The sequence below is a fragment of the Jaculus jaculus genome, chromosome 2 (genome assembly GCF_020740685.1).
Source record: "Jaculus jaculus isolate mJacJac1 chromosome 2, mJacJac1.mat.Y.cur, whole genome shotgun sequence".
Taxonomy (NCBI): domain Eukaryota; kingdom Metazoa; phylum Chordata; class Mammalia; order Rodentia; family Dipodidae; genus Jaculus; species Jaculus jaculus.
In genome coordinates, this window is record NC_059103.1 from 213,600 (window position 1) to 237,101 (window position 23,502).

The 23,502-nt window shown below is 50.7% G+C and overlaps 1 protein-coding gene across 1 annotated transcript; it reads right to left on the reverse strand.

Annotated features, from left to right (window-relative positions):
- Positions 1 to 3,313: 3,313 nt before the first annotated feature.
- On the reverse strand, positions 3,314 to 20,191 carry Arpc1b (actin related protein 2/3 complex subunit 1B). The gene is made up of 10 exons (XM_004672705.2): positions 20,094 to 20,191; positions 11,941 to 12,022; positions 10,323 to 10,427; positions 8,239 to 8,461; positions 7,613 to 7,720; positions 5,972 to 6,178; positions 5,778 to 5,853; positions 4,667 to 4,872; positions 3,811 to 3,901; positions 3,314 to 3,658 (listed from the first exon to the last, which is right to left on the reverse strand). Exons 2-10 carry the CDS (start codon positions 12,002 to 12,004, stop codon positions 3,620 to 3,622), a joined length of 1,119 nt encoding a protein of 372 aa, XP_004672762.1. The 5' UTR covers positions 12,005 to 12,022; positions 20,094 to 20,191; the 3' UTR covers positions 3,314 to 3,619.
- Between the last annotated feature and the right edge of the window lie 3,311 nt (positions 20,192 to 23,502).

Here is a 23,502-nt window from a genome sequence, read left to right on the forward strand (position 1 = left end):
TCCTAGCAGCCTCTACTCTGTGCCCTTGACCATGGTGGAGATTGACAGCCTCTGGAAGGAGTGCAGCTGCCCAGGTTTGAGTGTGGCTCCGAGGTGAGATTGTCTTGATGAGATGAAAGTAGTGGCTGTTCATTGAGGTCCACTGCCTGTTGCTGGTTCTAGAACAGTATGGTAAGGGTAGGTATGCCAGAAGTCAGAGGTCTGTGAATAGCTGCATGAGGAGGTGGAGTTTGGCGAGATTCCCCTGGTACTACCCAGGACACCATGGAGAAAAACCAGAGGCATGGACTTCCTTTTAGCTTAGTAGTGTGCCCTTGTGGAACTGCCTGGGTACAAAGCTTATACGCAGACAAGGTTTTGAGGGCAGTGACACTGAAGTGGACTCAAAGTCATACCAGAGTTTGAATCCTGGCCTTGCCACTTTGCACCTGTGGGAACAGTATGATTTCCGGCATACGGTGGCCTCTGTTTGTTTAAATGATGTTGCGGATCAAGCCCAGGGCTACCTTACACAGTATTCTAGGCAAGCACTTCACCACTGCACCAGCCCTGGGTTTCTTTCTTATAATAGGTCTGACAAGGCCTCCTTCCCAAGGTGAGGACATGGTATCTCATTTCCTACCAAGATTCCTCCAACTATGTCCACTATTCTAGTTGCTTAAGCAACGTGTCATCCATCTCCCAGTGGCTGGGTCCCTTGGTTCATACATGCTGGTGTCTTCCTGTGCCTCTAGACTGGTGTTAGAATGCAGAGCTGGCTTTCAGTGGCCTGATTGGTGCCAAAGGCTGCTAGAAACTGGTGGACCTTCCCAGCTTCACCCTAGTCCTTCAGCTCTATTAACCCTAGACCACATAGCCCTGTGTGTGCCATTCATTGTTGGACCCTCTCTTCACTCAGCCATACTCTCTCCTTCCCTGGACATGGTGGGGTCACCTGCCTTCCTTATCTCACTTCCTCCAGACCCAACAGGGAGGGCCTGTCAGCATTATCGATGACCCAACACTGAGCAGGGTCCAGGTTCCCTTCTTTCTTGCCATGTCCGTCCATCCCTAGGAAGGATCCAGACCTACCCTGGTAAGAGTCCTGTCTCAGGGAAGAAGCATGTGACTCAGTTTGTCTACCCAACCTCTGTACATATATCACTGATGGGACATAGGGCCTCACCTGCTGAGCAGGACATTCATTTGTTTCATTTTAATTTTGGCAATGTCTATTTAGCCCAGGTCACCTGCCTCAGCCTCCTGAGTGCTAGGGTTGTAGGCATGTGCCATGCATGATGCCTGACTTGAACTTGCCTTGGAAGGAGAGGGCAGGATTTTACTACCTAATCCTAGCCTGTAACCTACAACATTGACCAGACTGGCCTTAAATGTAGAGCTATTCTCCAGTCTGCCTCCTGAGTACTGGGATTATAGACATGTACCATCATGCCCAATTTGACAAGACTAGGTAGCCAGCAAGCCAAGTGCTGGGAATCATCCTGTCTCCACCCACCCCACCCCAGCACTGGGGTCACAGGCGCTCACTGCCTACTGGTTTTTCCATAGGTGCTGGGGTCTGAACTCAAATCCTTATGCCTGCACAGAAAGCACTTTATCAACTAAGCCATCTCCCCAGCCCAAGCCCATTATGATTCAGCCAATACTTGCTATTATGTCTAGTGCAGGAGGCCAGTAAAAAGGCTGGGGAGATGACTCAATGGTTAAAGGTGCTTGCTTGCCAAGTCTGCAGGCCCGGGTTCAATTTCCTAGTGCCCACATACAGCCCAATGCATGAAGTGGTACATGTCTGGTTTTTTTTTTTTTTTTTTTTTTTTTTTAAGTGGGGCTGGGGCTGTAGCTCAGTTGGTAGAGTGCCTCCCTGGAATGCACAGAACCCTGGGTTTGATCCACAGCACTGAATAAACCCCAAATGGTGGTTCATGTCCATGAACCCAGCACTGGGGAAGTGGCAACAGAAGGCTCAGGAGTTGAAGACTTTCCTCAGCTACACAAGGAGTTCATAGCCAGTTTGGGCTATTTGGAAAAAAAAGAAAGTGTCCCTCTTGGGGAGGTCATTCTGAGAGATAGACACCCAAAACAGGGACAGGACACCTTGATTCCATTTTAGTCTTCACATACAAGAAAAATGATTTTATAAGATTGAGGCCAAGCATGGTAGTGAACGCCTTTAATCCCAGCACTTGGGAGGTAGAGGGGATCACTGCAAGTTCGAGGCCAGCCTGAAACTACATAGTTTACTTTGGGTCAGCCAAGGATAAAGCAAGACCCTTGCATTGGGGAGAAAAAGAGTGAACAAAATAGAAACAGGGATTGGAAGATAGGTGTGGTGGTGCATGCCTTTAATCATGGAGCTTGAGAGGCAGAAGTAGGATTATCATGAATTGAAGGCCAGCCTTGGATACAATTAGACTCTGCCTCAAAAAAAAAAGGGGGGGTAGAAATACCAGGGCTGGAGAGGTGGCTCAGAAGTTAAGGCACATGGCCTGCAAAGCCTAACAACCCAGGTATCAGTCCTCAGTACCCACATAAAGCCAGATGCACAAAGTGGTGCATGCATCTGGAATTTGTTTGCAGCAGCCGGAGTGCCCATTCTCTCAGTCTGTCTCTCTTCATTTTCTGCTTGCGAATAATTAAATAAAAAAATTTAGGGCTGGATGGGCTGGAGAGATGGCTTAGCGGTTAAGCGCTTGCCTGTGAAGCCTAAGGACCCCGGTTCGAGGCTCAGTTCCCCAGGTCCCATGTTAGCCAGATGCACAAGGGGGCGCACGCGTCTGGAGTTCGTTTGCAGAGGCTGGAAGCCCTGGTGCGCCTATTCTCTCTCTCTCCCTCTATCTGTCTTTCTCCCTGTGTAAAAAAAAAGTAAAAAAGAAAAAAAAATTTAGGGCTGGAGAGATGGCTTAGCAGTTGAGGCACTTGCCTGAAACCAAAGGACCCATGTTTTACTCTTCAGATCCCACATAAGCCATACACACAAAGGTGAGGAAAGTGCAAGGTCACACATGGCCACTAAGTGGTGCAAGCATCTGGAGTTCAATTTCAGTGGCTGAGACCTTGGCATGCCAATTCTCTTATCTCTCTCACTCTCTCTAAAAAAATAAACTTAAAAATTAAAAGAAAAAAACAAAATGATTAACATTTATCAAAAAACATCTTCATCACAATTAGAAAGTAAGGCATTTCCAGTATAGTCTAGAACTAGCCTGCAACATGTAACCCAGGGCTAGACTGCAGGGGAGCAAATGCGGTCTGGGAGGTCTTTGTGGTTAAGGGTATTTGATTTCAGGGTACTTGTGCAGAAATCAGCCTCTGCTTCCAGACAGGCATGCCTGTCCATAGTTGCATTTTTATTACCTCTAGTTCTGAAGCATTTCATGACCAGCATTGTGCTTTGGGAGCATTTTTTTTTTTTAACAATAAGAAAAAGCATTTCATTAAGAAAAAGCCACATGTTCCTTGAATGGGCAGGGAAGCTGTCATCCCCTACTCTTGGAGTGTAGCGCCTATGGGCACCTGTACTGGTGCCCTAGAAGCATTCAGCAAAGCAACCTTTAGCCTCCCCAGCCCCTTGTCCCCTTCCTTCCCTAGCAGCTGGGATGAAGGCAGCATTCCTCAAAGCTCACTTGATCTTCAGGTCCTTCAAGGCTGACTCCAGGCTCTGCAAGGAGGGAGAGTGGACAAGCTGGTTCTCAGCTGTCCTGCAGACACCCCATATCCAGGGCCCCAGTCCACACCCATTCCAGCTGGAGCTGTGCAGGCCAGAGGTAAAAGGGTAGCCCTGGGCTTGCAGAGTGCAGCAAACCACCTCACCTTCACATCCCAAATGCTCATGCCACCATCCATGCCTGTAGTGCAGAACTGGGAACATTTGGCCTTGCCCCCACTGAGCACGGAGATCTGACTGTAGAGAGGATGAGGGATTTAGGACTCAAGCTTGCCTACCAGGAACTCCCCGACCCATTCCTATAAGAAATGGCAAGACAGGGTGTGCCCAGCCAGGGACATCCTGGGACTGGAGCTTAGGAGTCCGTTTATGGGAGCAACCCAAACCTGCTTGGGGCGCAGTGAAGCCCCGGTGCATGGAACAATCACTGGAGACTTAGGAAGGAAGGGCTTGGATTTTAGAGGAAATGACATTTAGCACAAAATGTCACTAGTGCTGGCTGCAGGGAGGCACGCACACAATGGGGCAGGAAAGATGTAGCAGTTGGTTGGTTCTGAACTGCTCTGACCGCTGGGCAAAGGTTGGTCTGAGTTAGACATCTCATGCAGCTGATTGAGAGCTGTCAGAATGCCATACAAGTGGACCCTGTAGCTGGCAGCTGTGAGATTTGGGAGGGGTTCCTATCTCACCCCAACTCAGGCTCCCTAGGCTCCTCCCATGCCTCCATGGGCTCTAGCAATAGACCCATACCCAAAAGCCCTCCAGTCACTGTGCAGCCACCCCAGAGAATTTTAGCTTGGCCACTAAAGCAAGGTAGATTGCTGAGGTAGACTGACCCTATTTCTGTGCAACCTAAACAGAGGCACACCTGCCTCCTCCAGCAGCCTAGACCCAGTTCTCTCTTGCGGGGCACCCCTAACCTTGCTCGAGCTCCATCCACACTTTCCAGGGCCTCCTAGCAGCATGGTTCAGGCTCATGCCCCAGGCCCCACATGCACGCACCTGACGCTGTTCTTGTGCAGCGAGTCCAGGCCCACACCAGAGGCCGTGGCGCCCTCGGAGCTGGCCTTCTTGTCGAGGTTCTGGAAGCGCTCGCGGGCAGTCATGCCGCGCTGAGAGCTCTGCTTGGGCACGTCCAGACGCCCACCTGAGCTCAGCGTGCCCGCAGCACCATCATAGGTAAACAGCACTGGGAAGCAGTCATGACCCTGCCGTGGTACAGGGATCGCTGCTGGGAGACCAGTCGCTCAGGGGCATCTGGTGCCACCCCCCCCCCCACACCTCAACCAGGATGCTTCTCTAAGAAGAAAGCAGACTTGAACACACACATTTGCAGAAAGGAGAAAAACACTACAGATGGCGTGGGCAGAGGGGAGAGTACTGGGTTTTGGACACTTGGTGGCCCTGAACTATTCCCTCACCCACAGGCCTGCCCTTTGAATTAAGTGTCGCTTAGTCATTTGTCCTGGCCAATAAATGTAAGCAAAAATGTTAGGAGGTGGGGCATGATTCTACCGTGGGAGATCAGGCCTCTGTCAACACCCCTGTCACACACCCACAGTAAAGTGTCAGTACCAAAAGAGATAAGCCCCTAACCATATCTGTTGTCCCAGCTACTCAGAAGGCTGAGGCAAGAAGATTGTGAGTTCAAGACCTCCCCAGGCAACTTTAAAGAGCTAGAGATGTAGTTTAATGGCAGAGCACTTGTTCAGAATGCAAGACACCCTGGCTCACTCCCCAGCAACACATGAAATGAAGGAAGGAAGGAAAGACAAAGGGAAGAAAAGGGAGAAAAAGATCTTTTTCAGCCAGGCCTCCTGTAATTCCAGTGCTTGGGAAGCTGAGGCAGGAAAGTTGTAGGATAGCCTAGGCTGCAAAGTGACACCCTATCTAAACTCTCCCACCTCTGGGGGGGGGGGGGAAGAACTAAACTTTTGCTGCATAAAGTATAGTTGGGGAATTATGTTACTGCAGCATAACCGAACCAATTCTGGAAGGAAGGAAAAGGGAGGGAGAAAAGGGAAGGCAGGAAGGGATGAGTGGAGAGTCGTACTGGCTTACTGGGAGACTGCTCTCCCTGGCCCCTGCCCACACCTCTCCAAAACCTACTTACTGCTGCCACCAGACTGTTCTCGGTGATGAAGGTGAGGGCCAGCAGCGGCAGTGTTTCAGAGGCCAGGGTGGCGACACTGAAGGGGGATGACACGGAGGTCAGCTACATTGCCCTTCCCTTCCCCACCCTTGTGAACTGTGCGCCTTGGTTTTCCCACAGACACCCCCCCCCCAGACGCCACCCTAGGTACTCACGCCATCTTCTTGTCAGCATCGGCCAGGCACACGGTGCTGTCATGGCTGACCCAGGCCACACGGCTGCCGCTGGCAGAGAAGCAGACGCCATGCACCCAGCCACAGCTGCTGCTGGACTCAAACATCAGCTCCCCAAAGGGCATCTTGGAGCCCCACGGAGTGGGAGCTGGCCGCTCCTCCACCTCCTTGATATAGGCTGAGAAGATCCTGTACAGAGGTGAAGAGGTGGGCTTGCAAGGGGCTCCCTTCTCCAAACTGGCTCAGTAAAGCAGCCATGCAGGCAGGCAGTGCAAGGGCCTGATTCTTCATGCTGGACAAGTCTGGGCCCCCTTTTGTGCATCCACATGGGACTGGGGAGGCAAAAGTCTCACAGCTCAGCATCCTATGACCTCTTGGGTCCCCAACCTGAGGGTTAACCATCCACAACCGATGTGGCCCCTAGGCAGCGTCCAATCCTCATTACATGGGCCATTCACGGCCAGTTCCTGGGATGCCTTTTGTGCACCAATCCTGTTTTCTCCTACTGGCTCCCCCCACCCAGTCTCATAGGGCACCATTTTCTCTGGGCCCAGGGCTCCCCAAGGAGCCGCTGGTGGCACATGCTGTTTCCCAAATTAGGACTCAGAGTTGGGGGGGGCAGACTATCTGCCTGGAATTGAGAAAAACTGGGGACTAAGGGAGATTTGGGTGCTAAATTCTGAGGTAAAAGCAATGAACGAGCCAGCGCATGCCTTTAATCCCAGCACTCTGGAGGCAGAGGTAGGAGGATCGTCATGAGTTCAAGGCCACCCTGAGACTACATAGTGAATTCTAGGTCAGCCTGAGCTAGAGTGAGACCCTACCTCAAAAAAAAAAAAAAAAAGAAAAACAATGAATGACAACTGCACACTCTACATTATAAGCCTTCAGATTACGAAGTGGGGGCTGGAGAGCTGCTCAGTCAGTAAAGTGCTTGCCTTGCAGGCATGAAGACCCAAGTTCAATCCCCAGTACCCACGTAAAGTAAGCTGAGCATGGTGGCATGCTTCCTGTAATACCAATGCTGGGAGGAAGAGAGAGAAAGGTCCTTGGGGCTCTCTAGCCAGTCAGCACAGCTTAACTGGTAAGCTCCAGGCCACTGACAGACTGTCTCAAAGGAGGCAGACAGTGTTCCTGAGGAACAATAGTAGTTGTTCACTTAGATGCACACACACACACACAAGTCTCACTGGGAGGACTGGCACACATCTTTAATCCCAGCACTTGGGAGGCAGAGGTAGGAAAAGGATCGCAGTGAGTTCGAGGCTACCCTAACATACATACAACATAGTGAATTCCAGGTCAGCCTGGGCTAGAGTGGGACCTTATCTCAAAAGACCAAAAAACAACAAAAGGGGTTACTCCGTTCTAGCTTTTCAGTCATTCGTAGTACATACCCACCCATTCTCCTTCAGACAGAAACCAGGAACTATAGGAGCGAGAGGTTCTACTGGGCAGAAGGAGGGCTTAGAGGGACCTTGCTAAAATGCAGAGATGGCACAGGACATGAGGCTGGAGGCAGGGTCTGATATGGAAGGTGGGATTCAAGGATCCCAAGATGCAGCTCCCTTTCACCTTCCAATTCCTGTTGTAGGTTAGGTTGAGTTCCCCCTCCCAACTCACCTGCACTTGAAGTCACAGGAGCCAGCAGCCAGGAGCACATTGTTGGGGTGCCAGTCCAGGCTGAGGACAGTGGAGCGGATGGGCTTTTTGATGTGCTTGCACACCCACCTAGCAGGGACAAAAGGGACAGGCAGGTGGGCACCGTGGGCCTCAGTGCCTCAGGAACACTAGGGTCCACCCATGTCTTGGGTGGGAGGGGCATGAGCCTGTCTGTTACAGGCAACACTGTGCTGAGTAGGAATTCTGTGCCTCAGTCTCCTTTCAACCTCACCTACCATGTGGTTGCTAATTGGCCAGGATGGGATTTGAACTCAGGTTTCCCAGGCTCACTGTGTTCCTGCATGTGACTTTCCTCTGCTCATCTATGAAGTGGGGTGGTGTCAAATCAAGTCCACACAGCTGCAGAGAAGTCAGTGCCAACGGAGGCATGGGGCTTCCTTCATGCTGGGGCCCAGAAGTAGCACCAGTGTGGCCTGTCTTGTCATTAACAAGTCAGAGCTGTGAGACCAGATCTGGTGCTTCCTGGGGGTCACTCTGGTGTTTCCCCCTTAAAAAGGTCTGTAGTGCAGGGTTTCATCAGTCCTGAATCCTTCCCAGGCCACCGCAGACAGCAGCTAGACACTCACCAGTCATTCTCCTGCTCAAAATAACAGATTGAGATGACCCGGGAGCCGCTGCCCACGGCGAACTTGTTCTCGTTGGGTGCCCAGCGCACACAGCGGGCAGCACGGTTTATCCGTAGGATGACGAGCGTGGGTTTCCATGTGCGACCCTTCAGCGTCCACACGTAGGCGTTGCGGTCTGTGCCACAGGTCACAATTCGGTTGCTCTCTGGGGCCCAGTCAATGCCTACAGGGTATGAGTGTTGGGATACAAGGCTGCAACCTATAGGAAGCTTTTCTGGTGTTTATTTTTGGCACATGTGGGTGTGGTATATGCATGTGGTGTGTGTGCAGATGTGTGTGCCTCACTCATGTGCATGCAGAGGCCAGAAGACATCAGCTGTCAGCTGTCCTCTATCACTCCTATTCTTTGAGACAGACTTTTGTGCGTGCCATGATTTTTTTCCCCCAAGGTAGGGTCTCACTCTAGCCCAGGCTGACCTGGAATTCACTATGTAGTCTCAGGGTGGCCTCAAACTCATGGCAATCCTCCTGCTGGCATTAAAGGTGTGTGCCACCACGCCCCGCTACATGCTGTGATTTTAAAAACATGTATTTGTTTAATTTGAGAGAGAAAGTATGGGTAGGCCAGGGCCTCATGCCACTGTAAGCAAGCTCCAGGCACATGCGCCACTCTGTACATCTGGCTTTACTAGGGAGCTGAACTTGGTCTGTCAGGTGCAAGTAAGTGCCTTTAACCATTGAACCATCTTTACAGCCCCAGCTGGTTTTTTGTTTGTTTAGTTGTTTGCTTTTAAACTTTTATTTGTTTATTAAGAAAATGGGTGTGCCAGGGCCTCCTGCCACTGCAAACAAACTCCAGACACATGTACCCCCTTGTGCATCTGGTTTACATGGGTCTTGGGGAATCGAACCAAGGTTCTTTGGCTTTGCAGGCAAGCACCTTAACCACTAAGCCATCTCTCCACCCCCCTTTTTAAAATATATCTTATTTATTTGAGAGAGAGAGAGAAAGGGCACACCAGGGCTTCCAGCTACTGCAAACGAACTCCAGACGTGTGTGCCCCCTTGTGCATCTGGCTAACATGGGTCCTAGAGAGTAGAACCAGGATCCTTTGGCTTTGCAGGCAAATGCCTTAACCACCAAGCCATCTTTCCAACCCCGTCCCACACTTTTTTTAAGCAAGTCCAACAGACTTTTTTTTTTTTTTTGAGAGAAAGTGAGAGAGAGAGAATTTGCATACCAGGGCCTCCATCCAGATGTGTACACCACCTTGTGCACATGTGCGCATATGTGACCTTGCGCATGCATCATCTTGTGCATCTGGCTTACATGGGATCTGGGGAGTCGAACATGGGACCTTAGGCTTCACAGGCAAACGCCTAAACCACTAAGCTATCTCTCCGTGCTCCTACAGGGTTATTTTGGTTAGACTGGCTGACCAGTGAGTCCTAGCAATCTTGTCTCTGCCCCCATCAGCAACTCCCTCAGCTGGGGTTATAGGTATGTGCTTTTTTTTTAAGGAAGGGTTTATGTTGGCATTCAGTCATGACTGACGGCAGGGAAGGCATAGCAACCAAGAGGAGAGGGAGGCCAAGGGAGCACGCTGCATGCCGAGTCAGGGAGCAGTGAGCATTTGGCTTTCCATGTAGGTGTTGGGGACTGAACTCAGTCCTCATTCCCCCGGAGCCATCCCCCAATACCAGAGGTGTTTTTGCAATGCTGGGGATGGAACCCTGGGCCTTGCTTATGCTAAGCACGTGGTCAATCAGCGGGCTATCTCCTTTGCCCCCAACGAGCATTCTTTTTAACCAAGGCCTGTTGTTACTTGCAGCCACTCTAAAGAATTATGGTTAAAGCTCATCAGAAGGCATGACAGTTCCCCCATGCTACCACCAAACATGCTGAAGGACAAAGTCATGGGACAAGAAACTGCGCCTGGCAACGCTGAGGTGCTGGGTCAAGCCATTCCTGAAGCCCACATGCGAGCCAACACAGTCCCCGTACAATGTAATCCAGTTTGAATCAGGGCTGCATTCCTTACAACCCAGAGTACCCCACCTCATGTAGCGCCAGCCTGACCAACCTGTCACCTGCCCGTTGTGCTCCTTGAGCTCGTGCACCTTGCTCCACTTGACGCCACTCTTCTCGTAGATATGCACCTCATGGTTGTTGGGGCAGATGGCGATCTCTGAGAGGGAGACAGGTGTGGGCTGCTGAGCCACCCTCTTGCCCTCCTAGGACTGACCACCCTACCCCTGCACCCATTACAGTCCCTGGGCCCTGGCACCTCTCCCTATTCCATGGCCCTGGTGAGCATCTGTCTTGTTACTGCCTTCTATCTCCATGGCCTTCCCATCAGTCACAGGTCATCCCTTCCTCCCTCTCTCCTTGTTTTTTTCTTTAAGAGACTTTATTGCTCAAGTAGGGCCTCCTGTAGAGCACAGCTTTGCAGTCTTTTTTTCCCCTGATTTATTTCTATTTATTTATTTGTTTTTATTTGTTAAGAGACAGAGGAAGCTGGGCATGATGGCGCACGCCTTTAATCCCAGTACTCGGGAGGCAGTGGTAGGAGGACACTGTGAGTTCGAGGCCACCCTGAGAGTACATAGTGAAGTCCAGGTCAGCCTGGGCTAGAGTGAAACCCTACCTCGAAAAAAAGAGAGAGAGAGAGAGAGAGAGAGAGAAAAGAGAGTTTGGAGGAGAGAGTGATTGAGAATAGATGCTCCAGGGCCTCCAGCCACTGCAAACAAACTCCAGACGCTTGAGGCACCTTGTGCATATGGCTGACTTAGGACCTGGAAAATCAAACCTAGGAGGTCCTTAGGCTTCCCAGGCAAGTGCCTTAAGCACTAAGCCATCTCTCCAGTCCATGTGTATGTGTGTGTGTGTGGGGGGGGTGATGGGTCTCTTTGTATAGTCTAGGCTGGCCATGGCCTCCCAATCCTCCTGCCTCAGCCTCTGGAGTGTTGGGATTGCAGTCATGCGCCACCATGCCCAGTATCCACACAGGCTGATAGCCTCTCTTCTCTCTCTGCCCTTGGCACCCCTTCTCCTTTTCTTTTTCCTTTCTCTCCTCACCATCTTCTCTTTTTTCCTCCCCCCCCCCCACCTCCATCCTTTCCTTAAGGTCTCACTGTCCATTCCACACTGTCCTCAAACTTGGGCCTGGCATGGTGGTGCACGCCTTTGATCCCAGCACTTGAGAGGCAGAAGTAGGAGGATCGCTGAGTTTGAAGCCACCCTGAGACTACACAGTGAATTCCAGGTCAACCTGGGCTACAGCAAGACCCTACCTCGAAAAATAAAACAAAAACAAAAACAAAAAAATCCTCACCATCCTCCTGCCTTAGGCTCCTGAGTGCTGGGGTTACAGGCATGTGCCATCACGTCTGACCCCTTCCTTTTTCTCTTCACAGCTCCTTCAACTTCCCACACTGTAGGTTCTGATGCTCACTTCCTGCCCCCAAGAGACCCTGGCTGCTACCCACTCTCTAGCATGGCACGGTGCCAGCACCTACAATGGAGTCTGGTCAACACCTGCCTTTCCACCTGCCTGCTGGCCACCTCTGCTGGTTCCTAAGTTCTTCAGCCCTCCCCAAAGAGCATGTCCCACAGAACAATGACCCTGGGTGTAGGGCCTGGTTGTACCTCACCCCTTAAGGCTGTCCCCCTCGTCCCATGCGTCCCCAGTAGGCACTCACGCGTGCGGTCCTTGTTCCAGGCGTGGCAACTGATGGGTTCCACCAGGAAGCTGTGATAGGCCATGGTGCTCAGCTCCTGGACCTGAGGAGGGGACAGAATCCATGTTAGCCCTGCCTGCCCCAGAGGGCTGCACACCAGGAAGGTCATCTGGCTTCCTTCAGAGAGTCACCACTAGGCAGCCAGGGCCACCTGGTTTCCTGACTAGCCCAGCATGTCATATCACCTCAGTTTCCCTCCTCCTAAGTAACAGAGGTGTTACAGGACGTCTTTGGGGCTCCAGAGAGCAAAGGGTGGGATGGAGCCAAGTGTGGTGGTGCACGCTTTTAATCCCAGCACTCGGGAGGTAGAAGTAAGAGGGTCTCCGTGAGTTCGAGGCCACCCTGAGCCTCTGTAGTAAATTCCAGGCCAGCCTGGGCTAGAAAAGGTGGGATGAGGGGTACTGGGCTACAGACAAAGATGCTACATGAGTGAGAAGGCTGCTTGATACCTGTGTCTCAGTTTCATCATAGATAGAAAGAACTGTTCCTCCCCTGCCCACAAGGACAGGATGAAGACTAAATGAAAGAACCCTGGGGCTGGGAAGATGGCTCAGTGATTAAAGGTGCTTGCTTGCAAAGCCTTCCTGCCTGGGGTCAATTCTCCACAGCCATGTAAGGAGATGATGGATGCAAAAGTGTCGCCATGTTGGCAATGTCAAGAGACTCTGGTGAGCAATATTCCTTCCAACCCCCCACAGTGCAAATAAGCAATTAATAAAATATTTGAAATAACTAGCTAAATAAATGAAAAAAAATCCCATAATACACTTAAAATGGAGCCTAACACACAGTGGGCTGGCCTTGCTCCAGCCCACTGTGTGTTAGGCTCTTGCCTTTCCCGGGCCTAAAGGTAGATGGAGGCAGACAGACAGACACCTCTGAGGCCTGGCTGGTAGGTCTCAGGGAGGCTCCAGAGCAGCTCAGCTCCCATGGACCATCTCATCCTCCTGCCGCTGCCGAGTTTCAGAAGTGTCCTTGGGGCCAAAGTGGAGCCAGACGTCCACTCTATGTACTGTCACTGTGCAGTCACAGAACATCCCCGGCCCAGCTCCAGACAGCTCTTCCCTTCTCTCCAACAGCCCTGCCTCTTCAGGGTCCAGCCCTTGCTGCCTACCCTTGGCTTGACTGGCCTGGAGCACACAGGGTCCCCCACCTTCACTGCGCTGCTGCTCCTCATCCTGACACAAGAGCCTTCGCTACGTCTGTCCATTTTCCTATCTGCCAGCTGTTCTCTATGCTGCTCACTCAATATATACCCATCCAGAAGACCCACATGTCACTCCCCAAGCCCATGCTCCATGCACCTCCTGACTCTACTTCCCAGAGTCAGTGGGGTCCAACAGTGCAGGAGCCTGCTGGCTATGTGATCCCAAGCACATGACCTGCCCTCTCTGAATCTGCAAAAGGGGAATGGGACAGCAGGGCGTGGTGGCACACGCCTTTAATCCCGGCACTGGGGAGGCCAAGGTAGAAGGATTGCTGAGAGTTCAAGGCCACCCTGAGACTACATAATGAATTCCAGGTCATCTTGGACCACAGCGAGACCCTACCTTTGGGAGTGCTCCTGCCTCCTGCAGGGGTACACAGAGAGTAAAGCAGGTACACACACGCACCTATGGTAGGTGGCACATGGAGGACAAGTCCGAAGCCAAGCTGGGCTATATAAGCTGTGTCCTCAAAAAAACAAACTGACACCAGGTGTGGCAGGGCACACCTTTAATCCCAGCACTCAGGAGGCAGAGGTAGGAGGGTCACCATGAGTTCGAGGTCACCCTGAGACTACATAGTGAATTCCAGGTCAGACTGGACTAGAGTAAGAACCTACCTTAAAAAAAAAAAAAATTGACAAGGCCACAATATGGCTCAGTTGGTCGAGTGCTTGCCTAGCATGCACAAAGGCCCAGGTTCCATCCTTAGCACCACAATAAAAACGACAACGTTGGTGCTGGAGGGATGGCTTAGCGGCTAATGCATTTGCCCGCAAAGCCAAAGGACCCAGGTTCGATTCCCCAGGACCTACATTAGCCAGATCCACAAGGCAGCATTCTCCTTTGTGTGTGAAATAAATTTAAAAAAAAAAATTGTAATGGACTGGAGGGATGGCTTAGAGGTTAAGGCGTTTGCCTACAAAACCAAAGGACCAGGTTTGATTCCCCAGGACACATGTTAGTCAGATGCACAAGGGGGCGCGTGTGTCTGGAGTTTGTTTGCAGTGGCTGGAGGCCCTGGCACACCCATTCTCTTTCTCTCTCTCTGTCAAATAAATAAATTAAATTAAATAATTTAAAATAATAATAATAAAAAAATTTTAAAGTCAGGCATGGTGGTGCATGCCTTTAGTTCCAGCACTTGGGAGGCAGAGGTAGGAGGATCCTGAGAGTTCGAGGCCACCCTGAGACTACACAGTGAATTCCAGGTCAGCCTGGACTAGAGTGAAACCTACCTTGAAAACACAAAAATAAAAACCTACCACCAGGGCTGGAGAGATGGCTTAGCGGTTAAGCGCTTGCCTGTGAAGCCTAAGGACCCCGGTTCGAGGCTTGGTTCCCCAGGTCCCACGTTAGCCAGATGCACAAGGGGGCACACGCATCTGGAGTTCGTTTGCAGAGGATGGAAGCCCTGGCGCGCCCATTCTCTCTTTCTCCCTCTATCTGTCTTTCTCTCTGTGTCTGTCGCTCTCAAATAAATAAATAAAAATTAAAAAAAAAAAAAACCCAGTGAGACTCCTGCACAAGAAAACAACACAGAACTGTAGAGGGCACCCAATATCCTCCTCTGGTCTCCACATGTGTGATGCACACATCTGCACACACATATACATATATGCTATGCGCACCCCCCAAAAAAAATCTTGCAAAAAAAAAAAACAAAAACCTACAACACACCTGCCAGATGTTTGTGAAATGACAGCTGTTGGCCTAGGATGGATATGACCGATGAGAGCTGACCTCCCCTGCCAGCCCAGAGGCTGAGCCTGAAGTTCATGGTCATGTGCCTGCCTCAGGCCTCTACAGCAGCTGTTCCCTCAGCCTGCAATGCTTTCCCCTAGATACTTGTGCCTGTGACTCCCCAGAGCTACCCTGGCTGTGGACATGGAGATGTTGCCTCAGCTAGCACAGGAAGTGCTCTCACCTGCTGGGCCATCTCTTCAGCCCCCAAAGAGGTTCTTAAACTGATCATGGCACCACATTCTTTTTCTTTTTTTCAAGGTAGGGTCTGGCTGAAGCCCAGGCTGACCTGGAATCATGTAGTCACAGGTGGCCTCAAACTCATAGCAATCCTCCTACCTCTGCCTCCTGAGTGCTGGGATTAAAGGTGTGTGCCATCACACCTGGCAAAATTGCTTTCTTTTTGTTATTTTTTAATTTATTTATCTGAGAGTGACAGACAGAAAGAAAGAGGCAGACAGATAGAGAATGGGCATGCCAGGGCCTCCAGCCACTGCAAACGAACCCCAGATGCATGCACCACCTTGTGCATCTGGTTAACATGGGTCCTGGGGAATCGAGCCTCTAACTGGGATCCTTAGGCTTCACAGGCAAGTGCTTAACTGCTAAGCCATCTCTCCAGCCCCAAAATTGCTTTTTGAAAGCATGGATTCTTCTGGGATGGAAAGATGGCTCAGTGTGGAAAGTGCTTTCCTGCATAAGCATGAGGACCTGAGTTCAAATCACCAGCGTAGCTGAACGTGGTAGGCTGTGCCTGTAATCCCAGTGCTGGAGAAGAGAAGGCAGTACGATTTCTAGGGCTTGCTCAGTGAGCTCTAGGTTCAGTGAGAAAAGTTCTCTCAAGACATAAGGTGAGCCAGGTGTGGTGGCGCATGCCTCTAATCCCAACACTTGGGAGGTAGAGGATTGCTATGAGTCAGTTCGAGGCCACCCTGAGACTACACAGTGAATTCCAGGTCAGCCTAGGCTAAAGCAAGATCCTACCTTGAAAAACAAAAACAAAAAACAAAAAGGTGGGAATCCCAGCACTCAGGAGATAAAAGAGGGAGGATCACGAGTTCAAGACCAGGCTGTGCTACATGAAATACTGTCTCAAAATTAAGTTTTTGGGGGCTGGAGAGATGGCTTAGCGGTTAAGCGCTTGCCTGTGAAGCCTAAGGATCCCAGTTTGAGGCTCAATTCCCCAGGACCCACGTTAGCCAGATGCACAAGGGGGTGCACGCGTCTGGAGTTTGTTTGCAGTGGCTGGAGGCCCTGGCGCGCCCATTCTCTCTCTCTCTCTCTCTGTCATTCTCAAATAAATTAATAAAAATGAACAAAAAAATTAAAAAAAATAAGTTTTGGGGGGACTTTGTTTTGCTTTGTTTGTGGAACTGGAAATGGAACCCATGGCTTGTGCATGCTAGGTAACCCCACTGAGCTATATGCTCAACTCTATTTAACTAATTTAACTTTTGTAGCCTGGGGATGGAACCCAGAACCTTGCACACTAAGCAAGTGCTCTACGATTGAGTCAAGCCCCTCACTGGAGAATACTAGGCAAATATTCTATTGCTTATCTCTATCACTGGACTTCCACAAACAGTTCATGGATGTGTCTGATTGAATAACCTACACTGTCCTTTCTCCTGTCTGTCTTGGTAAGTCTGTAAGGAAGTGCTGCATAGCTTCAGTGGAAGGTGGGTGGTCTGCAATAAATACAAAATTGAGTGATTCTCTCTGTGGATGCACAAGTTCCCCTCTAAAACTAGCCCCACAAAAACCTTAGGCTCCTGGACACAGAGGATACTCTTCCACCTTCCTTCTGTACAGTGCTGGGGTTTTTTGTTTTTTGTGGGTTTTTTTTTTTTTTTTTTTTTTTTTTTTTTTTGGTTTTTCGAGGTAGGGTCTCACTCTGGTCCAGGCTGACCTGGAATTAACTCTGTCATCTCAGGGTGGCCTTGAACTCATGGCAATCCTCCTACCTCTGCCTCCCGAGTGCTGGGATTAAAGGCATGCGCCACCATGCCCGGCTTTTTTTGTTTTTTCAAGGTAGGGTCTCACTCTAGACCAAGCTGACCTGGACTTCAGTGTGTAATCTCAGGGTGGCCTGGGACTCTCAGTGATCCTCCTACAGCTGCCTCCCAAGTGCTGGCATTAAAGTCGTGCGCCACCGCCTTCCAGCTGGGTGCAGTGACACACATGTGTAATCCTAGAACTCATGAAGCTGAGGCAGGAGGATCATGAATTTGAGGCAAGTCTGGGCCATAGAGTTTGAAGGCAGCTTGGGCTTCATAGAAAGATCCTATCTTAAAAACATTAACAGCCAGCACTTGTGAGGCTGAGGTAGGAGGATCACTGTGAGTTCTAGGTCAGCTGGAAACTAATTCCAAGTGAGCAAGGGCTACAGCGAGACCCTATCCCCCCCCCCCAAAAAAAAATCAAATATATCTAAACTGGGCTGGAGAGATGGCTTAGCAGTTAAGGCACTTGCCTGCAAAGTCAAAGGACTCAGGTTTGAATCCCCAGGACCCGTGTAAGCCAGATGCACAAGATGGAGCATGCATCTGGAGTTCTTTTGCAGTGGCTGAATGACCTGGAGTGTTCATTCATTCTCTCTCTCTTTCTCTGCCTCTTTTTATTATATATATATATGTGTGTGTGTGTGTGTGTGTGTGTTGAAGTTAAGATGCTTGCCTGCAAAGCCAAAGGACCCAGGTTCAATTCCTCAGGACCCACATAAGCCAGATTCTCATGGTGGCACAAGCATCTGGAGTTCATTTACAGTGGCTGAAGGCTCTGACATGCCCATTCTCTCCCTCTCTCTCTGCCTGTTTCTCTATCCAATAAATTAATTTTTAAAATTTTTTTATTTTTATTTATTTATTTGAGAATGACAGAGAGAATGGGCGCACCAGGGCCTCCAGCCACTGCAAATGAACTCCAGATGCATGTGCCCCCTTGTGGCACCTGGCTAACGTGGGTCCTGGGGAATCGAGCCTCAAACCGGGGTCCTCAGGCTTCACAGGCAAGCACTCAACGGCTAAGCCATCTCTCCAGCCCCAATAAATTAAATTTTTAAAAACAAACAATACCTAAATTCTCTGGCTCTTTCCTCATGGTCTTGGTATTCTCAGCCCACCACCCATCCTTACCCAGAAAAGGCTGGGCTTTATAAAGCACAGCCTGTATGTCTTTTTTTTTTTACTTTCTTTCTTTCTTTCCTTTGCTAGTCTTTTCTTCCTTGGCTTGGCTTTTATTTCCTTGAAACCAAAGGTTTGGCTGTATTGAGACTAAACTAAAGTTGCCTCCAGCAAGGAGCTTGGCTCTGCAAAGCACTCCAGGAAGTCCCCGCCCAGCTCAGGCTCTGTGAGAGAGCTGCCAGCAAGCCATTTTGCACAGAGCTAGGCGGTACTCCACTTCCTGTTGTGGGTATGAGACACTGGTGTGAGCATGCCCCGCTACCCTGTTTCTCCTCCTCCCTGAAGTTGCTGGAGTCCTATAAGCAAGGCAACTCCTGGTCAGAAACAGGAACCAGTAAAAAATAAAAAATAAATAAAATCAAAATAAAGCAAAAAAAAAAAAAAAAACCTCATAAAACTCAGTGCTGGTAGAGCTGTGAAGAAATTCTCCTCTGCCTACTCATTTGTTCCATGTTTTTGAGAACAGTGTGATTGACTCTGGAGTCAACAACTGTGTCACAACAGAACAAGTAACATCCACAGGACAACTTAGGTCACATATTTTCATAATGGTTCTAAGAAAATAACCACAGCTGTTTAAAAACAAACATTCATTAAAGCCTTCTTTATGGGGCTGCCAGGGTTACAGAAAACGCCTTATAAAAGTGATGGTGGAAAAACCCAAGTGACACAAATGTGAAGTGTTATGTATCTGGGAGGAGGGAGAAGCAAAAGGATTGTTGCAAATTCAAGGCCAGCCTGGGCTATATAGTGAATTCCAGGCCAGACTCTGCTTCAAAATACCACCCTCAAATAAACCATGGTATTAACACGCTGGGTGGCTGCGGGCTCAGCTCAGTGGCAGAGCACTTGCCGAGCAGTATGAGGCTCCAGCACCCAAAATAAAATCAAACCAAACTAAACAAAAATCCATGTTCCCAGGCGTGGTGGTGCACGCCTTTAATCCCAGCAGAGGTAGGAGGGCTGACATGAGTTTGAGGCCACCCTGCGACTACAAAGTGAATTCCAGGTCAGCATGGGCTACAGCAAGACCCTACCTTGAGAGAGAGAGAGAAAAAAAAAAAGGACAAAGAACTCACTTAATGGCCAGGCTGGCCTCAAACTCACAGTGACCTTCCTACTTCAGCGCCAAGACTGCGGAGACTAAAGGTGTGGGCTTGCACACCGAGCAGATATAACCCGAGGTCAAGTTCACGAGGACGGACACTCGGACTGTGTGTGATGGATCTGGGGACCGGGCCAGCAGCACACACTCATGGTCGTCTGGGTCTGGCACGCTGCCCAGTGTCTGTGTATCCCATTCTACATTCTCAAAGCGAGCACTTTGGAAGAGCCCCATTTTCCAGGTAAGGAAAGTGGAGGCCTAGGGCTTGTTGGGTAGCTTGTCAGAGCCCTCCATCACAGTGCCCCAGGCCAGGGCGGAGAGGGTGGACAAGGCCTTCCCTGGCCCGAGGTAGATTCCTGTCACCGCCCACGGGCCCGGCCAGAGCTAGCCTGGCTGCACTCCCCGCGTTCCGCGTGGGGGATGGGCTCGCCGGGGACCCCCACACACTTGGACCCTAGACCCCCAGCAGAGGCGGGCTGGCCGAGGGGGAGAGGTGGAGAGGGGAGACGGGGCAGGGCAGGGGAGCCAGCTCTTTTCCCGGCTGCAGCAACCCGGAAGGCTGTGGGATGGAGAAGGGGAAGTGACTGGGCGTGGGGCCCTTGCTTCCCGAAAAGTAACGGGGCGACACGGGCCGGGGAGCTGAGGATGGGGACGACGTGGAGGACAGTGGACGCCGACCCGACGGCGAAACCCTCACGATCCCCGCCACGCGCGCCCCGGGGTCCCTTTGCTCCTGTCCTCAGGAGTCGTCCCACACCTCCCTCCCCGGAGGGGAACCCCGCTCCTCCCCACCCATCCACCGTTTGTGCTCCCCACGGCCCCATCCCTCCTCCCTCGGGTCCTCAGGGGCCCAGTCCCCCATCCATCGATCACCCTCACCGTCGGGGCGCCCCCGGCCGCGGACTCTGGACAGTCGACGCGCCCAGCCGGCTCTGAGCCCCGCGCCTCCCTGCCCCGGGCACTTCCTCGTGGGCGGAGGGCGGGGCCAGCGGCGGCGGGGCGGGGCCTCGGGCCCGGGCGGAGAAGGGGCGGGGCCTCGGGGATCTGGACGGGGAAGGGGGGTGTACAGTGCAGGTCCCGCCCAGCCCTCTGGGTGTGGGAGCTGTGGGGTGTCCTTCCATGTCGGAGCCAGGCCGAGACGGCTCCAGAAACCACCCGCCGGCACGCTTTCAACTTTCTGAGCGGGAGAGAAGGATGCCGAGGCGTGGCGGTCGGCGCTGTGTCCACGTGAGGGGGTTCCCCCTCCCACCTCGAGCAATTTAGTGACCCACCCTACCGCCTCCTCGCTCCAGCGGGTGCTCCCTGGGTCCCCGGTGGGTGCTGGTGGCCCGAGGGAGTGAGGTGAATGGGGCATGGGCTAGGAGGCCTGGCCACGCTTTCCTCATCTTTGGTGTGGACTCTATGGTAAAGAGGTGGCCTTGGTCTTCCCTGACCGCCTCTGGTGACTTGCTTCTGTGTTCCACCACACTTCGACCTTCAAGTTACCTGGGCCGCCGTGAAGACACCTAGTTTGGGGGCTTGGTATAGTGACCTGGGTGGGATCTTTTAGTCCTGCCCCTACTTCTCATCACTGGAGATGTGACCCATGGGCAGGCAGGGGCAGACCCTGCTGAAAATCCTCGCTCCTTAGTATTTGTGTTAGGTGGGGGAGGAGGTCTTCATGGCTCTCCGGAGGTTCGTGGCCACACCTGTGACCCTGGCAAGTCTGTAATCTTGGACATATGCTGTACTTTTTGTTTAGAATAGCTTTCCTCAGCCTGCCTACACTTGCAAACTTGGTCTTTTGGTTTGCTTTTGGTTTTTCGAGGTAGGGTATCTCTCGCTCAGAGTGATCTGGAACTCACTCTGTAGTTTCAGGCTGGTCTCAAAGTCACAGCGATCCTCCTATATCTGCCTTGCCAGTGCTGTGATTAAAGGCGTGACCCACCATGCCCGGCTGCAAACTTGGTTTTGTTCCTGCAGGATAGGTCTGAGTACCTTTGAAATCACTTTGCCTACCATGAGATCGAAACACTGGTTTTCCACAGCGCCCGGTGGCACCAGTTCTGGCTCCATTTACACTGAGACCCTGAGCTCTTTCTGTAAAGGAGGCTACAGTGGCTGGATGAAGGTAGAGCATTTAAACCGGTGGGGACACAGACCTGCCATCCCTGCACTTGGGAGGTGGATACAATATCAGGAGTTCAAACTGGCATGGTATGGTGGTTCACCTCCCAGCACTCAGGAGGCTGAGGTAGGAGGGTCGCCATGAGTTCAAGGCGGGTGTGGGCTGGAGTGAGACCCTGTTTGTCTTAAAAAAAAAAAAAAAAAACCCATCTGTTAAGCGCTTGCCTGTGAAGCCTAAGGACCCCTAGGACTCATGTTAGCCAGAGGCACAAGAGGGCACATGCATCTGGAGTTCGTTTGCAGTGGCTAGAAGCCCTGGCGCGCCCACTCTCTCTGCCTCTTTCTCTCTCTGTCTGTTGCTCTTAAATAAATAAATAAATAAATAAAAATAAACAATTTTTTTCTCAATTTTTATTAACATTTTCCATGATTATAAAAAATACCCCATGGTACCCCAGTTCGAGGCGCGATTCCCCAGAACCCATGTTAGCCAGATGAACAAGGGGACTCACATGTCTGGAGTTTGTTTGTAGTGGCTAGAAGCCCTGGCGTGCCCACTCTCCTCTCTCTCTCTCTCTCTGCCTCTTTCACTCTCAGTCACTCTCAAATAAATAAATAAATAAATAAAAATTAAAATACAAAAAAAAATCCCATGGTAATACCTTCCCTCCCCCCACTTTCCCCATTGAAACTGCATTCTCCATCATATCCCCTCCCCATCTCAATCAGTCTCTTTTATTTTGTTGTCATGATCTTTTCCTCCTCTTATGATGGTCTTGTGTAGGCACCATGAGGTCATGGATATGCAGGCCATTTTGTGTCTGGAGGAGCATTTGTAAGGAGTCCTACCCTTCCTTTGGCTCTTACATTCTTTCCGCCACCTCTTCCACATTAGACCCTGAGCCTTGGAAGGTGTGATCAAGATGTTACTCAATACTCCAGTCACTTCTTTCCAGCACTCTGATACCTTCTGAGTCATCCCAGGGTCACTGCCATCTGCAAAGAGAAGATTCTCTATCAAAAGTGAGAGTAGCATTAATATAAGGGTATAAATATTAAGAGAAGTGCTTACTGGGCAGTTTGATAAGCACAGTATATACACTTATCCAGACATCAGCAGATGTTACACCCCCTAGGGCTCATGACTAACCCTGTTTTAAGTTTTCAGTATCAGGGATGTATTCCCCCCATGGAGCAGGCCTCCAGTCCAATTGGAGGGCAGTTGGTTTCCACCATGACAGATGTGCCACTATTGCACACCGTTGGCTCATTTGGCCTAGCTGGCCAATTATAAGGCTTGCAGTGTCCATTGTTGAGTATCTTCACTGGTGGTATCCCTTTCTCCCATTAATACATGTAGAATGGCTTCTTCCAGCTTTCTGTCAGCTGGTCTACATGGAGGTTATCAGCTCAGTTCCAGCAGGACTTTTCAGTGGCCTTGCAGCCCAAGTATGTGAAGTCTTCAGCAATAGGGTCTTACCATTGATTCCTGGTGGGAAACCAAGGGCCTCAGCAATGGCCTATACTGTTTTGGGGGCATCAGTGACCTCCCTGGCAAACAACTCACTGGAGGTATCCCATCCCTGGCACTGAAAATTTTCTAACAATGATCTATGGCTCCTGAGTGTTCCATTGTCTGAAACTGGAGGATTCCATATGATTTATTTGCATTCTCTTAGATTTTGATTAGCCCTCCCTCCACCTTTCCTTTAGTCAATCTCTTCCCCTGACCTCACTTTGGGCCTTTTCACCCCTGTTAATCTATTCTTCTACTTACATATATACAATACCAACCTATTAAGTACCCTCCTCCCTTCCTTCCTCTTCCCTCTCTCTCTCTGCCTCTTTCTCTCTCTGTCTGTCGCTGTCAACAAAATAAATAAAAGTAAACAAAAAAATTTTTTAAAGCACTCTGGAGGCAGAAATAGGTAGATTCCTGTGAGTTCAAGGCCAGCCAGAGACTACAGAGTGAATTCCAGGTCAGACTGGACTACAGTGAGACCCTACCTGGGGGGGGGGTGCGCAGTGGTTGGTGGTGGGGAACAGTACTTCCTATTCCTGGGAGTTGAACCCAAGCATGCTACCACCAAACTACATCCGCAGTCTTTTTTTTTTTTTTTTTTTTTGAGACAGTGTCTCCCTAAGTTACCCAGGTTTATCTTGAATACTCTTTTTCTGCCCT

Bases quoted from the DNA above. Each gene is read 5' to 3' on its own strand.
- Arpc1b (XM_004672705.2), bottom strand. From the start codon at position 12,004: ATGGCCTATCACAGCTTCCTGGTGGAACCCATCAGTTGCCACGCCTGG. The intron at 8,462-10,322 runs GTTGGTCAGGCT...CATACCCTGTAG, and splicing joins GCACAACGGGCAGGTGACAG to GCATTGACTGGGCCCCAGAG. The intron at 3,659-3,810 runs GTGAGGTGGTTT...CCCTCCTTGCAG, and splicing joins TGAGCATTTGGGATGTGAAG to AGCCTGGAGTCAGCCTTGAA.